The sequence below is a fragment of the Motacilla alba genome, chromosome 15 (assembly GCF_015832195.1).
Source record: "Motacilla alba alba isolate MOTALB_02 chromosome 15, Motacilla_alba_V1.0_pri, whole genome shotgun sequence".
Lineage (NCBI taxonomy): Eukaryota > Metazoa > Chordata > Aves > Passeriformes > Motacillidae > Motacilla > Motacilla alba.
In genome coordinates, this window is record NC_052030.1 from 11,585,654 (window position 1) to 11,599,943 (window position 14,290).

The 14,290-nt window shown below is 48.8% G+C and overlaps 1 protein-coding gene and 1 long non-coding RNA gene across 2 annotated transcripts in view; one reads left to right on the top strand and one right to left on the bottom strand.

Annotated features, from left to right (window-relative positions):
• The first annotated feature begins 278 nt into the window (after positions 1–278).
• Positions 279–7,665, top strand: LOC119707382. The gene is made up of 3 exons (XR_005258758.1): positions 279–1,595; positions 3,879–3,977; positions 6,851–7,665. It is a non-coding gene; the product is annotated as an uncharacterized LOC119707382 (long non-coding RNA).
• Positions 7,666–9,265: 1,600 nt separating this feature from the next.
• The window catches only part of SBNO1 (strawberry notch homolog 1), a 31,242-nt gene continuing 26,217 nt past the window's right edge, over positions 9,266–14,290 (bottom strand). Inside the window, exons 31-32 of the mRNA XM_038152292.1 lie at positions 13,798–13,991; positions 9,266–12,917 (exon numbers count right to left, since the gene is read on the bottom strand). Coding sequence (XP_038008220.1) covers positions 12,775–12,917; positions 13,798–13,991 — 337 coding nt within the window. The 3' untranslated portion in view covers positions 9,266–12,774. The remainder of the gene's footprint in view (positions 12,918–13,797; positions 13,992–14,290) is intronic.

Below are 14,290 nucleotides of genomic sequence, written 5' to 3' on the forward strand. Positions count from 1 at the left end.
TCAGGCCCAGAGTGGCCGGCCCTGCAGAGGGAAGCAGGTAACACCTCCATCACAGAGACAGGGAAACAGTCACGGAGCAATCTGATTATTTCCTCTGCATAAAGGAGAATTGAGGGAGAATGGGAAAAGAGGAGCAGCCTTTGAGCCCCCTTCTCATGCCCTGCACGAAACAAGCATCTGAAAATTCTGACTGGTGCCAAATGAAACACCATTGTATTTTATTTCCAGACCAAGTGCTCGACTCCAGTGATCCTGGTGAATTCCTGACCGTCCTTACAACTGATCCATGCCCTGGTCTATCAGAGAGGGGTCCTGAGAGCCCCAGGCTCAGAATTACACGCTCAGTGACAGTCGTTTCACACTGGTGCTTGTGACTACAACTGTGTAATTCTTAGAGCCCTGAAAAGCTGCCCTGGTAAACCCTCACCGTGTGAGTGAGAACTCTGCAAACCTAAAGCTCCACTTCCAGATTTGTAAATAACAGCCTTTCTGTTGAATCCTGGAAGGCCAGCGAAGTCCTGCACGCCGCTCTGGGATTTTCCATCCTGTGGCTGTTTACAGTCACACCAAGTGAGAGTGAAACAGGAGCACCCCGAGCTTGCCGTGTTTTTCACAGCTTTACACCAACTCTACAAAACTGAGCTCAGGGCAACACTGTGAAGAACAAGATCCCTCGTGTTTTGCCTGGGTTTTGTAAAGACAGCTTCAAAATATTCAATATTCCAAGGGGGAGGCAGAGGATACGGAAAAAGTCCTGTAAAGTTTATTCTTCCTTCAGCACAAGGCGCTGCGAGCTTTGGAGCAAGGTGTGAGGGCCAGGCTTGATGAGATGGTCGGGCTTGCAGGGCAGTGTCATTTGTCCTGCAAGCAGGAGCCCAAAAGTGCCAGATCTGGGTACCTGATGTCTGCTCTGCAGTTTTCTGGGCACAGGCAGCAGTGGTGACACGAGACACAAGACCCTGGTAGAGGACAAACTTACTGCTTGGCCTCAGACTCTATTTAAGATGACTTTACTCATTTTTTTTGGCACTCACTGCAGGGTAGGAAGTACCTGCGAGTTCTCCCCATCTGCCATGTGCTCTGAGGGTTCACTGCAGTTGTTCTGAACCAGGTGTGGCCACAAGAACAAAACCACCGTTGTGCTCGGGCCCTGGGCTGGCTGCTCAGCGGGGTGGCCACAGACTCGAGCTCCCTTGGAGGGGCTGCCTGCGGTTTCACCTTGTTTGATGTCCCAGGCTGGGCTGCGCTGCTGGAGTTGTGCTCTGCACATGCAAGCTGTGCCTCGAGAGTGGCAGCTCCAGCTCCAGGCTGTGTGCAGCGAGCTGCAGGGCCCTGCTCTGCAGCCTGATGGCTCGGTCGTGTTCACTGACAGCCAAAGCGGCTCTTCATCACCAAGTGGCCAAGTCACAGAGCAGGAAATACAGCAGAGCCATTTTATCACACAGGTGACATTTGCAAGCCTTCTGCACGCTGAGATGTAACTTAAAAATAAACGTGTGAAGTGCTGCTTTCCAGCAAGGGAGGATGGACAGGAAGATGTGTCTGTCTCTTCAGTCACTACAAGAAGCACTGATGATGTGTTTTCCATTTTCCAGGTACAGTCACCTCTTCTGAGTTGTGTAATATCTGCAGCATTCGCTGTGTCGCCCTCCCCTTTCTTCTCTTGGCATTTTCTCTGTTCCCTCTCCTGGTTTGACTTCCTCACCTCTGCTCCTCCCAAACCACTGGGAATACTGAGCAGCCAATGTTTCCACTGAGTTTGCCTCCAGCCCCTGCTTCGCCAGAGCTGGGACTGATTTGAAGGAGGTTTTCCCTTCCCAAAGCTCTGCGGGGTCGGTGCCATGGCCCCGGGCGAGGGTGTGAGGAACACACATGCAAAGCGGGATGTTGGAAGGTGCTGGCAGCCCTGCCACGGAGCCGGGGGCCTGGGGCCATGCTGTGAAACAAACTTGTTTGTCCCCTTTTATCTGGAAACAGAACAAACAGTCATCACAGAGCTGTGCTGTAACACTCACGGGGACCTGCAAATGAGGAGCGCAGACGAGGCTTGTTCCCCATCACCTTGGGTTAAACCAACAATGAGAAGAATTAAAGATGGCACAGTGAGACCCTCTTTTTTTTTTTTTCCTGGCATGTCTTTGACGTGTGTAAAACATTAAATTTGTGCACTAATTTAAATGTAATTAATTGTTGTCAAGCTTAATGAATTGAGTGACTTGGGGGTATTCTAGCTGTCCTATACCCACCACAGAGCCCCATGCAGCAGCAAGGGGAAAGTGGGAAGTTTGTTCCTTTTCCTAGAGGGAGTTTATATTCAAACGCTTATCCCCACATTTCTGGTGATCCAGCATCGTTCGTTAAATAACCACAGATGCACCTTCGAGTTGCTCAGCACCAATTTAATCTTCAAGTCTCCAAACTGCTCTGGTGCTACAACTAACATCATCAACCAAAATGAAAAGCCTCTGGTAGGCCTAGGCTGAAAATTCAGCTTTTTAAATCTTGGGTGAAGGCAAGGTTTAACCTCTGTGGAAAGCACAAGTGGTAGGGGCAAGTGAGTGTCAGCTTTAACAAACAGCATTTTCAAAGATGATTTGCAGAGCTTGAGAACCTTTCTCACTGTGATTGCAATGAGCCAGCAGCTCCTGGTGCAGAACCTTTCCTTCCCCAGGACACCCAGCACGTCCCTGGGGCCGTCTGGGACTCTGGCACAGAGGGAAATTTGTGCATTTTGTGCTTTTTTGGCATCAATGTTGCTCCTTTCTTATCGCTTTGCTACAGCTCCTTCCATTCCTGTCTCTGTTCCCCACAACTGCTTCCTGCTGATGCTACAAAGTTTCCCTCATGCTTTTTTTGTTCCCAAGAGAAAGCTGCCAGCCCTTGGTGTCCCTCCTCTGTGATCTGCCTTTTCTGGCTGATATTTGCTGCCTACTGCCCCATCCTCACCACAATGCACAAAACCAACCTAATCCTGAATAAAAATACACGTTCCCCAGCTCTGTTGCCTTTTTACAGTTCAAAATCCCTCTGGAAGCTCTGGGTTGCTCCCCTCCAGGGGAAAGATCCCTCGGAGACTGTCTGCAAGGAGGGCCGTGGTACAGTGTCCAGTGAATAAAAATACACGTTCCCCAGCTCTGTTGCCTTTTTACAGCTCAAAATCCCTCTGGAAGCTCTGGGTTGCTCCCCTCCAGGGGAAAGATCCCTCGGAGACTGTCTGCAAGGAGGGCTGTGGTACAGTGTCCAATGTAGGAGTGCTGCAGCAGCAGCCAGAGCCAGGCCCCAGGAAATCCTTGCAACAGTTTCAGGTGGAAGCTCGATTTCAGGTGGATTCCTATTCCAGACAGGCTTTCCCCCTTAAATCCTCCCCGACAAACTTCTTCCCGGTCTAGCCCTGCTCCCCACTTCGAGATGGTTCCTCCCAGGGCCAGATGCCGTATTATCTGGAGCGACTTTCCCTCCCAGCCTTGTTTTCCTCCTACTCCTGAGTCCTTTGTCTGGCTGCCAAGCGGAGCAGCCCTGCCAGGCAGACAGCTGCTCCGCATCGCCGCGCGGGTGCTGCCCTCTGGGCTGAGGAGCCGGCTCCAGGCTCCTTCCATCTCCGAGGGGGACGCTCTGCCTCCCAGGGGTCTGTACCGGCAGGAGAAAAAGCAAATAGCACCTGTAAAGCTGTGGGAAGGGGCTGGAAAGGTTTAAGATTAAGAGGCCTCGATGGTGCTCTGGGTTTACCTCTGAGACAGGGCGAGCAGAGAGCCTGCTCTCTCCTGCTCCGGCTGGAGGTCTCCCTGGAGGACCACGGAGGAGGAATGAGAAGTTTCCAAGCCCGCAGCCACAAAAGCACAGGCCTGGAATCTCTCTAATGAAAGTTTTCCTCCTTGCAGTTTGCCAGGCAAACAAGCACCAGGCACCGATATCAAAACCAGCCCAGATTCCAATGAAAACCAGCAAAGAGTAGAAAGGAAACTGCTTCATTTTCCTTGGTGAGTACTGGCAAATAAAACTACAGAGCCCCCTCAGGGAGAGGAGAGGAGAGGAGAGGAGAGGAGAGGAGAGGAGAGGAGAGGAGAGGAGAGGAGAGGAGAGGAGAGGAGAGGAGAGGAGAGGAGAGGAGAGGAGAGGAGAGGAGAGGAGAGGAGAGGAGAGGAGAGGAGAGGAGAGGAGAGGAGAGGAGAGGAGAGGAGAGGAGAGCTCTCCCTGCTCTGCTGGGCACAGGGCACAGGCAGTCGGCTGATGGTGGGGCTTGGGCCAAGGGGCTCCTCCTTCCTTGCTGTTGCTTGCAGGGATGGAATATCACTTCATCCCCACATTACAGGGCTTCTCTGCATCATCTTTCCAGACAAACGAGTGCTCCACCCTGCCCGATTCCTTCAGTTTGCCTGGAAGGACTCTCCCTTCTTGCCCTGTGGGCTGGACTCCCGCTTCCCTCCCACTCCTGAGCCCTTGAAGGCTGTGCCAAGGAGTGAGCTGGCACTGCCGGGCTGCGGCACGGCCCTGCCTCTGCCTCCCTCCCTGCGCTGCTGTGGGCCCGGGGCAGGGAATACCCCACCCTTTGGCTGGGGCAGAGGAGGCTCTGAGGCTCGCTTTCATCCCAGCCCTGTCTGGGAAAGCTCCTGAACCCTCTCTGCGTCTGGGAGAGCAGGAATCCACAGCAGCAAAGCCGAGTGTTGGCTCGCCTGGAGTGATTCCTGGAGGCAGGCTGGTGTCAAACACCCCTGTCCGTGTGAAATAACCATCCACGTGGCACCTGTGAGAGCTGCAGATTCAAATCACAGTTTGAAGGGACACATTGGGGTTAAGCCCCACAGAAAACCTTCTGAGTGCAGAGCAAGTGTCACCTGACCGGTGTCATACGCCTGACACGAACAATCAGAAGCACAAACACCTCTGTCGCTCAGAGCCGCCCTGCAGCACCAACTGTGCAGCCTGGTGGGAGCATCCCTAATTGTTTTGTGACTGGTCATTTGAGCAGAGGAAGTGGAGGAGAGTGAAAGCAAAGCCCAGGGCTGGAAAATGGAAATGACTGTAAGGAAAGGAATGTGGAGCTTCACAACAACCCAGAGTTGGCGGGGGAGAGACGAGCAGGGTGAAGGGGGAAGGAGGAAAAGCAGGAGGTAAATCACGGCGACAGGACAGCACAGCCTGAGTGCCGCGTGTGCCACGGGAGGCCCCTCGGTGTCTCTGCCGGTGGCACACAGCCCTCGGCTGGCGCTGCAGGGGATGGCATTTCCTTCTCTCACCAGCCCACAGCCCAGACACAGCTTTTGCCAGGATGAGTCTAACACGTCTGCTGGGCTCCTGCCCCAGGACACGGCTCAGAGCAGAAGGGAGAGCCCTGAAGTCCCTTGCCAATCTGGTGTCGGTGTGTGAGGACCACTGGTAGGAAGCCTGTGTGCCCAGCCCTGTGAGAATGTGGGTGCAGAGCCTCGCAGTGCCAATCCCCTCTCCCGCGGAGGCACTGGCACACGGGCATGCTAAACACGAAGTATTTCGTGAGCCGAACGATCGTTGAGCCGAACGATCAAACTCTGCCTAAACATCTACCTGAAGAGCGACAGCAGCCTCCTGCCCTGGCACACTGCCTAAAAACCCCTTCTTCCCTCTACAAAAGCAAGAAGGGGAGGCCGTGGGGTCCCGCGGATCCCTGGGAGGGGACACGCTGTGGGTGCTCCCCAGGGAGCCGAGGCAGCTGCCCCGGCAGATGCTGCAGCCCGGCAGCCGCCCCGCTGTGCCCCCGCGCTCCGTGCGCGCAGAAAGGGAGGGACAATCCGCGATGGGAAGGATTTACAGCCCTGGCAGACGCTGCTGACGGGCGATGGCTCGGCCGGGAATTGAAGCAGCGCAGTGCGAGGCCGAGCCTCGCCAGCGATCAAACACCGCGGCCCGAGGCAGAGCCCGAGGCCCCAGAGGGCTGCGGGAGGCCGGGCCGGGCTCTGGCATCCTCCCCGGGAGCCTCCCCTCGCCGGCAGCTCGCGGGCCGGGAATGGGCTTTTCCCCTGACACAGGCAGGGGAGGAAGCCAGGGCCGCGCTCCAGCCCCGGGGAGCAGCAAGGGCCGGGGGACGCGTGTGGCTCGGGCCGGGGGCAGCAGAACTGGGGCCCTCCCTAAAGCAGGCAGGAGCTGGCGCCAGGAAGGTCTCGATCCCAAGGGCTGCCGGCACGGAGCAGCTCTGCCCTGTCCCAAAGCCCGGGATTCCCACTCGGGGAGGGAACGCTGGGAATCGTGCAGGCTCAGATCGTCACCGTTCCACTGCTCCACGTTTGTGTTCTCTCCGAGTAACTTCAGGGGGGACCGTACCCAGGGGGGATTCAATCGCTTGCACCCTGGTTTATGATTTCACTCACTCTGGCTAAGCCGACACAGAGCTCTGCTTCACGCTCTGCAGTTCATTGTGCTTTTAGAGGCAAAGTCGGTTCTTCCACTTCATAAATGTGGAAGGAACACACAAACCAGACCCGGACTTCCAAAGGAAGAAGCTGTCAGCTCCTGCACTGCCTCGCTGGCATTTTTAAGGTGTATTATTTACATGCTGGAAAGCAGCCAACCAAAACCTCTCTTAAGAAATGTCTCCCTTACTTACAGAACAAAGTCTACTGCTTTGTGAAAATGAATAATTAAATTCTGAGGTTTGGGCATCTTCTTTTATTGCTGAGATCTTGGCATCATCACTTTTCCATATTTGGGGAAAATGAGACTAAAAGTCAATGTTAAATGATGTACAAAACTAAGATTAGTCTGTTTACCCCAGACTAACTCTTTGGATAAAGGAAAACTATTTTCATACTTTGCATAAAATATGAAGTTGATATTTTCCAATCTTGATATAGCTTTTATAAACCCTCCTCTCTTTTTTAAGCCCAACACAATTAGCACTTCAAGAATGCTGAGAGTCTGCTCTTAACTACCAATAAAACCAGTTGGATTTACCAGTGCCATTAACCAGGTTAAGTGCCAGGATTCAAGTGGATTGGAAGAAAAGCTGTTTGGATCACCAGAACATGACTTCTGCTAGTCTGAGGGATCCTAAAATGGTGTGACAATGAGCGTGTTCAATGGATGTAGATGTGCTGCTGAAAGGCATTCCAGCACCTCTGTGGGCAAGCTCCAGAACAGAAAATTAAAAGGGGAAAGAAAAAAAAATCCCAAAGTAGTAACCAGCTTAATTTATTTAACAAATTTTTTTACCAAAAAATAAAGAACTGAGTGCAGAGTCCATCATGTTTCTGTTTGTCATCTTTGGGGGTATAAATCTTAAACACTGCTGATGTTTTACTGCCAGGCACTCCAAGTCCTGCTGCTCTGGGGACATTTGGGACACAGCACAACCCCAGGCTGCAGGAGGGAGGCTTCCAGCTTGGCAGAGGCTCCCATTAGGGCAGGCAATAAAAACACCTCCCACCACTCAGCTGGAATCCTCTGTGGCTTTGGGATTCTGTCACCTTGGACCGTTAAAGGTGGAAAATGAACAAGTTCTAACAGCAAAGCCCTACTCAAAGAGTCAGTGTCTCCTTTGAGCAGATTCCAGTGAGTTACTGCAGGGCTGGGGTACAGGGAAGGTGCCGAGGCAGTGAACACCCACCTCCAATAAAACTCAATATGCCAATGACTGAAAAATAAATCAAATTACTTGGCAAATAAAAATGCAATTCTGTGACTGCAAGGAAGCTGGCATTTTCCTGGTTATCTTCTCCGAGACAGGAAGAAGAGACATAAATATATATGGCATCAGAAATGTCTCTTTATCCTTCGCAGTACAAATTGAGTGTAGGAAAACTACTCCTCCACAAGGTCCCTGTCACTGAAGTGATGCCCTAAGCACAGCTAACTTCAATCAAAGCCAGCTCTTACAAAATAAAACGTAACACTCATTGGTTCAGGTATTGACACTGCAGGACATCACTTAAATCTGATCATTCTTCTGTGTTTTGGTTCAGCTGCCTGTTCTAAGAGCACCAAATGCTTCACTTTGAGCTTCCACCCAGCCCTCTCAGCATCCTTCACACCCAGCACGCCAGGTGCACAGAATCCTGCATCTCGGATCAGGACACAGCAGGCAAAAGATTTCTTCCACGAGTTTTGGCCTCAGCTTAACCCTGTCCAGTTCCTGTTCTTGAATCTTAGTGGTGCCTCAAACCCCTTTCACTCAAAAATGATTTTGGGCCAATAAAGAAACAGCGAAGCACATCAGACCCAGAAGTTCTCTGCAGGTTTTTACATCTCACTCCATTCAGCAGAAGCTTTTAGGGGCAACCTGCCTGCAGCTGTTGCAAGTGGGGCTGAGAAACAGCACCTTACAGCCTTTTCTTCCATTTTTCTCCTTAAGAAGAGAGTTGCTGCTTTTCAAACTCATTCCACAACCGAAGCAGCGCCTGGGGCCGACGCTGCTCCCGCCGGCCGTGGTTGTGTTTGTTCCTCCTGCCAGCTCTGTCCCCCTGCAGCCCAGCAGGGACAGCAGCACCCCCGAGAGCTCAGCACTCCCCGCTTAAAGCCCGCGGCGACCACAGAAAGTACCAGAAGGATTGTGCTGCTATTTGCAGCTGCACACTTCTCACCCTGGCTCAGACTCGGCAATTCACTGAAACAACTGCAGGGCCACAGTCCTCCCCTGCCGCCGGGGAAGGGCCAAAGCCACGGGACAGCTGCTGGAATAACTGACAGACAATTAATGGGGTTTCTTATTCATCTCCAACTTCGATAGAAATATATTATTTTTACCTGGCAATTAAAAACCTGCACTGTTTTTTCCCAAGGTGGGAAAGTTTCATTACGCTCATTTTGTGCTTTTAGACGTGACAGGAAGCTCAAAAGTTTCCCAGGAAAATGCTAAAATAGACACTTCTTTTCTGCTCTCAATCACTGCCACTCTAGAGCACTTTTAAGACAGTTCACATTTAATATAAAAGCAATAATAGACTTTGATGTGTTAGAAGTTAATTCTAGAACTCTGATTTTTGGAGTTTGCTGAATGCCCAGCTGGGGATACCAATAAGTGGAAGAAAATAGAAATGTTTCTAGGATTAAAGCTCAAGTTCTGAAATACTGAAAAGACTGAAGGGAACAATCTGCAGGAAAACTCCAGTATTTGTTTCTGTGATAGAGCCACCAATGAACACGCACCACTTTGTGTCCATTTCTCTCAAGAGAATGCATTTTACACTAAAAATGCAGAATCAACCCACAGAGCATCAAAAGGATCATGGGAGACAGACAACGAAGTTTTGAAAAGAAAAGATGACAACACGTAACATCTACAATGCACACACACACCCTGGAAGGTTTATATATGCTCTATATATATTTCAAAGTACACACAAGCTGCCCGTGTGGCAGGTTGAGAAAATAGGAATACATCTTGGGAAGGTCATGAAGGAAAAAACCACAGAGGAAAACGAGAGTTATTTACATTCAATAATTCAGTAGCCTTTAACACCTCTATATACAAACAGGCTCTAGTTATGTACAGACTGCACTGGGAGCCGAGTGAAGTTATTCCAAACACAAAAGAAAAATACAAAACCCCTTGATAATTCACTTGAACAAGCGTTTACAGGTTGCAGAGATTTCTCCATTTACAAAGAAAATACTACACATGGAACAGAGAACTTGCATCTTTGGGGAACTTTCAGTCCTTACAAGAAGAGCGTGTTCCCAATGAACCACACAGCCACTGGAAAAGTGGAATACTTGCAGTGCAAGGAGGTTTCGAGGGGGTTATAATTGCATTTATCATGCCAGACACATCTTAGTTATGAAACTAGTTAACAAGTCATAATTTAGTTGCTGTCAAGGGACAGTTGGAAAAAAGAACCCAAAATTTGGGTTTTCAGTTCCCAAATCAACTCAAATATGTACCTTCCCCTCCTGCAGCACAATTCCAAAATCCACCCGGTACAGGAGCTGCTGCCATCGTACACGAGCCATTGCCCCTGCTACCAGAGCCCTCTGTCCTTCAGAGGTTTCACATTCACCCATTCAGATGTACAAAGCATTTTGTATTTCATTTTCTACAAAGCAGATCAATACCCCACAAGCAGGAAAACACAGAGACCACCCTTGCCTGGCCTGGTAATTTATGATGTAATAATTGGGTTTTTTTCCTCCCCAGGAAGATGTTTGTCTCACAGGCAGTGCTGCAAAGGGACACCATCCACTGCTCTTACCCCAGCCAGGGCAATTTCTATTCCCTTTCTCCCCAGGCTTTATCAGCAGCTCATGCAAGGAACAAATGCCAAAATCCACACCCCAAGCACCGAGTAGGAATTTTCAAGAGAGAAAATATTGCTGTGGCTTGAAAGCTGTTTTCTTTTTTTTCGATGTTAACTTTCAAGATGTTACAACAGTCCAGAGCCGTGGCTGCAGCTGTGTTAGTAAGTGGAGGGCAAAGCCAAGGCAGTGATGGTGCAAGGAGCAGGCAAAGAAAAGCAAGTAGAGGAATGGAATTCTGGAATAGGAACAGTTCTAATGGATCTTAGAAGTACTGTCAGCTTTGTTCCCCTCCAGGGGACACAAGTCCATGGGAAATTTAAAAGGTTGAAGCAAAATAGTGCTGTTTGCTCATCAATACAGGGAATATCAGATTTGCTCATCCCAACAATCCAAGCGAGCACACCAGGCTGAGAAGAGCACTTAGGAACAGAGTGTATTTAAATCATTATTAAAAAAAAAATTAAAAATCACTAATTGTGAATCTACCACTTCCAGAACTATTTTACTGAGGATCAAGACCTAAAATGTTATGTCACCATCTCAGATGGCAGAAGTTTCTACAGCAAGTAACAATTAAGCAGCAGCCACACGCAGCCTGTCGTTACTGGCACTTTGGTTTGCTGTCTGCTGCAGTAGTAATCTGTCAACACACTCCTCAAAATCCCAGCCCTGCTCCTGGAATGGGTGCCAAATACATCCCCTGGTGGGTACAGCACACAGGAACAGCCTCCCCCACACCCCGTGCTCTGGAGTGTGCAGGGCATCAGCAGCTCCCTGTGACAGGGCTCAGCTCCCCATCCCTGCTCCCAGCACTGCCGATCCCCCAACACTGAGCACCTGCATCCAGCTGTTTACAGAGGTGCAGCAGGGCATTTATTCCAGATCTGCATTTCCAGTTATCCCAAGCAGGAGCAGGGGATTCCTCCCTCCTGACCACTTCAGGCTGGAGCTGAAGGAATTGGGCAAATTCCTTTTTCCTGGTGACCACACCGAGCTGCTGGCACAGGAGCAATAATTCCATAAGGGAACCCCCTTCTTCTGCCCCACTCTTTCTGACCCTCGAGTGGCTCACCGAGTGCTTCAGAGGTGCCACACCTGCAGCCATCCTGCTCTGGAACTGAGCTGAGCCTTCCTTAAAACACACACGGAGGTTTAGACAGAGTTTAGCTCTTGCCTCGCTAGCGAGTTCAGCCGAGAGATTTGGGCTGCAAGACAGAAGCCTGGTTAGAGCAGCCTGCAACATGCCAAGTCCTGTCGGATTCCAATTGTACAGACTTGTTAGTTTTTTTTTGGAATATGGTGATTGCCTAAACAAGACTCCACTTCTTGTTAGTACAATAACTTTTATTTGACATCTACAAGATCATTATCTTGTAGTTTTTTGGACAGGTTTATACAATCTCAATTTTTCAATAGTGCAACCTGTGCAAGCAAGAAATGACAAACATTGTCCTTCACTTTCTTATAAACATCTACTATTATAGGCAAAACAAAACTTACCCATATTATAGATAAGTGACTATTCACATTTGTACATTACAATTTCTTTTAAACAGCTCCAGATAAACTCTACAATGTCTTACAACATATTAAACATAACAGAAACAGCACATACAGCGGAACCCTCAAGTGTTTCCCATTCTCTAATTTACAGCTCAAGTAAGGTTTCATCTTAAAAGTGACAAATTAAATTATGTTAATGAAGTAAAAAATATAAGATTGTATGCGAGATGGAAGTGAATTTGCACTTAAGTTTCCATAACCACCTCAGATTAAGGAAATGCTTCAATTTAAGGAAAACAGGCATCCAGCCATCTTTGCAGTACACATTAGGAATACCATTAATACATTAAAAATGAACTAATTTTAATTTAAGATGTTTATCACAAAAAGAACATGTCGTAGACTCAAATATATAACTCCCAGGAGAGAACCAGAAAAAATGCAACACCTGGGTATAAACACTATAAAAATGCAATAACCAATGCTGTACAACTAAGATTGTGTTTCTCTCTGAATTCCTGCCTCGTGTGTTTATGCCGTCCATGCCCGTTTCCAAAGACATGCACTGTCAAACAGAAACTGGGAAGGAACCTGAGTGCATGATGTGCAACCTCTAGGTTTCATGCTTTTATAAACTCAAATTGAAGAGAAAAACCCAATATATATTTTCTATATATATACTCAATACATGCATTCGAGATCTCCCACAGCAATGGCATCGATGCACTGCGTTAAACCCTGAGCACTGTATGACAAGATAAAAATAAAGCCTGCTTGGGGATTTTCAAGCATTTTCAAACAAATTGTGGTTTGTAGCTTAAAAGGCCAAAAGTAAAAGCAAACAGGAAGCACTACAGAGAGCATAAGGAAAGACAGATGCACCACCATAAACAACTGCTGGCTTTCAGTTCTACCAACCTTTTTAGATCTCTTTATTCCCAAAGTATCTGAGACACAACTGAACTGAAAAAGTTATATTTCTTTGGAATCTGTCCCTGATTTTTTATGCGAGTGATATGCTTTTACAGCCTTTTCCTCAAACACCAAAGTCAACACCTGTAGCTCGTCCTCTTATGCGTTGTTGAGGTTGGTGATGCTCTGGGGGTGGTGCTGCTGCCAGATCTGCTGCTGCTGCACTGCCAGCTGCTGCGACTGGTCGGACGTCGACAGGAGGTTCACGAGGGGCGACACACAATTTGCAGGAATGATCAAACCTGAGAACAGCAACACAGCAATGGTTTCATAAAAACACCACCAGTTGTGTTCATTAAGAGCTGGGGCTGATGATTGCACCCTTTAATTTATGCAATATTCAATGATGACTGTTCTGATGTCAAGTCTGATCAGCACAGCCACAAGTCCTGCTTCTCAGTCCTTCACATCCTTTAGGTTGTGAAGCAAGAGAAAAGTTCTCATTTTGCCTGACAATGAAATTTATTCTCATGTTACCTGTTTCATGAGAAGTCAGCTATTTTGGCTTTTCCAGTCTCACAGAAGTTACATCACCATGAAAGTTTAAACATGGAAAAACCTACTTCCAACATCCTAGAAAACTGGTACTAGAGGAGGAGCTGCCATGATACTGGCACATCCACAGGAAGTCCACATTTAACAAAACATTTGGAGAGTTTGCTTTCTGAGGTCCCTGTTTTGAAGGCTTCACTATGAGGTTTCGTGAAGAGAATTATCTTGAAGTCATTCTACACACTTCCAGTAGCTCAAAAATCACAAAAACAATTATTTCAAAGGCCTACTATTAACTGCCAAAAGTGGGGGAAGAAAGGGGAGCCATTATGATGTCAGAGAACCTTGGCTGGAGCAGGCTGTGCATGACATTTTTGCTGCAGTTAATCCAAAGAACTGAGATCAAGTGCTCCAAAGCCTGGCTGAAAAAGAAACCTGCCTTCACTAACCTCAGTATACTGTATAGTAGATTTCTACAGCTGTACTTCTGCCCCTCCACAGCAGCCAAGCCTGATCCCTTTAAACACCTTTATCCAACCTCAGCCACGTGGCTGCCAACAGAGGCACTGAGCAGTCAGAGGCACCCCAGGGTGCAGCAGAGCAGCAGCAGAGCAGCAGCCATGCACCCACCTACGATCCTCTGCCCATCCTCTGTCCTCAGGCGCACGATCTGCATTTTGACGTTGGTGCCGCTGACGGAGGCCAGCACTCCTTCCACCTTCGTCCACACGCTCAGCACGGAGCCACACAGCACGTAGTAGGTTCTGCAGCGCAGCCCCACCTCACAGACCAGCCCCAGGCCTGCCTTCTTGCAATTGCCTCTCCTGCAGGCAGAGAGAAAAGCTTTCAAAGCCATTCTGCAAACGAAAGCGTCTAATTTCGTTAAAAATGAGACTCGTGGTTATCTGAGGTGTGTTCAGAGTCGGGCACACACTAAGGGAAGGACACTTTGAGCACAGGTAATGCTAAAGCTTTGGGAAGGGCTGGCCTAGTTAAGCACCATCTACAAAATGCACAGACAGAGCTTTGAGTCAAAGATACCATCACTGAGGTCACCTGAGAGCTGGAGTACGTTACAGGACACTGGTATCTGATCAGGGCACTTCAGAAGCTCCAATATTAA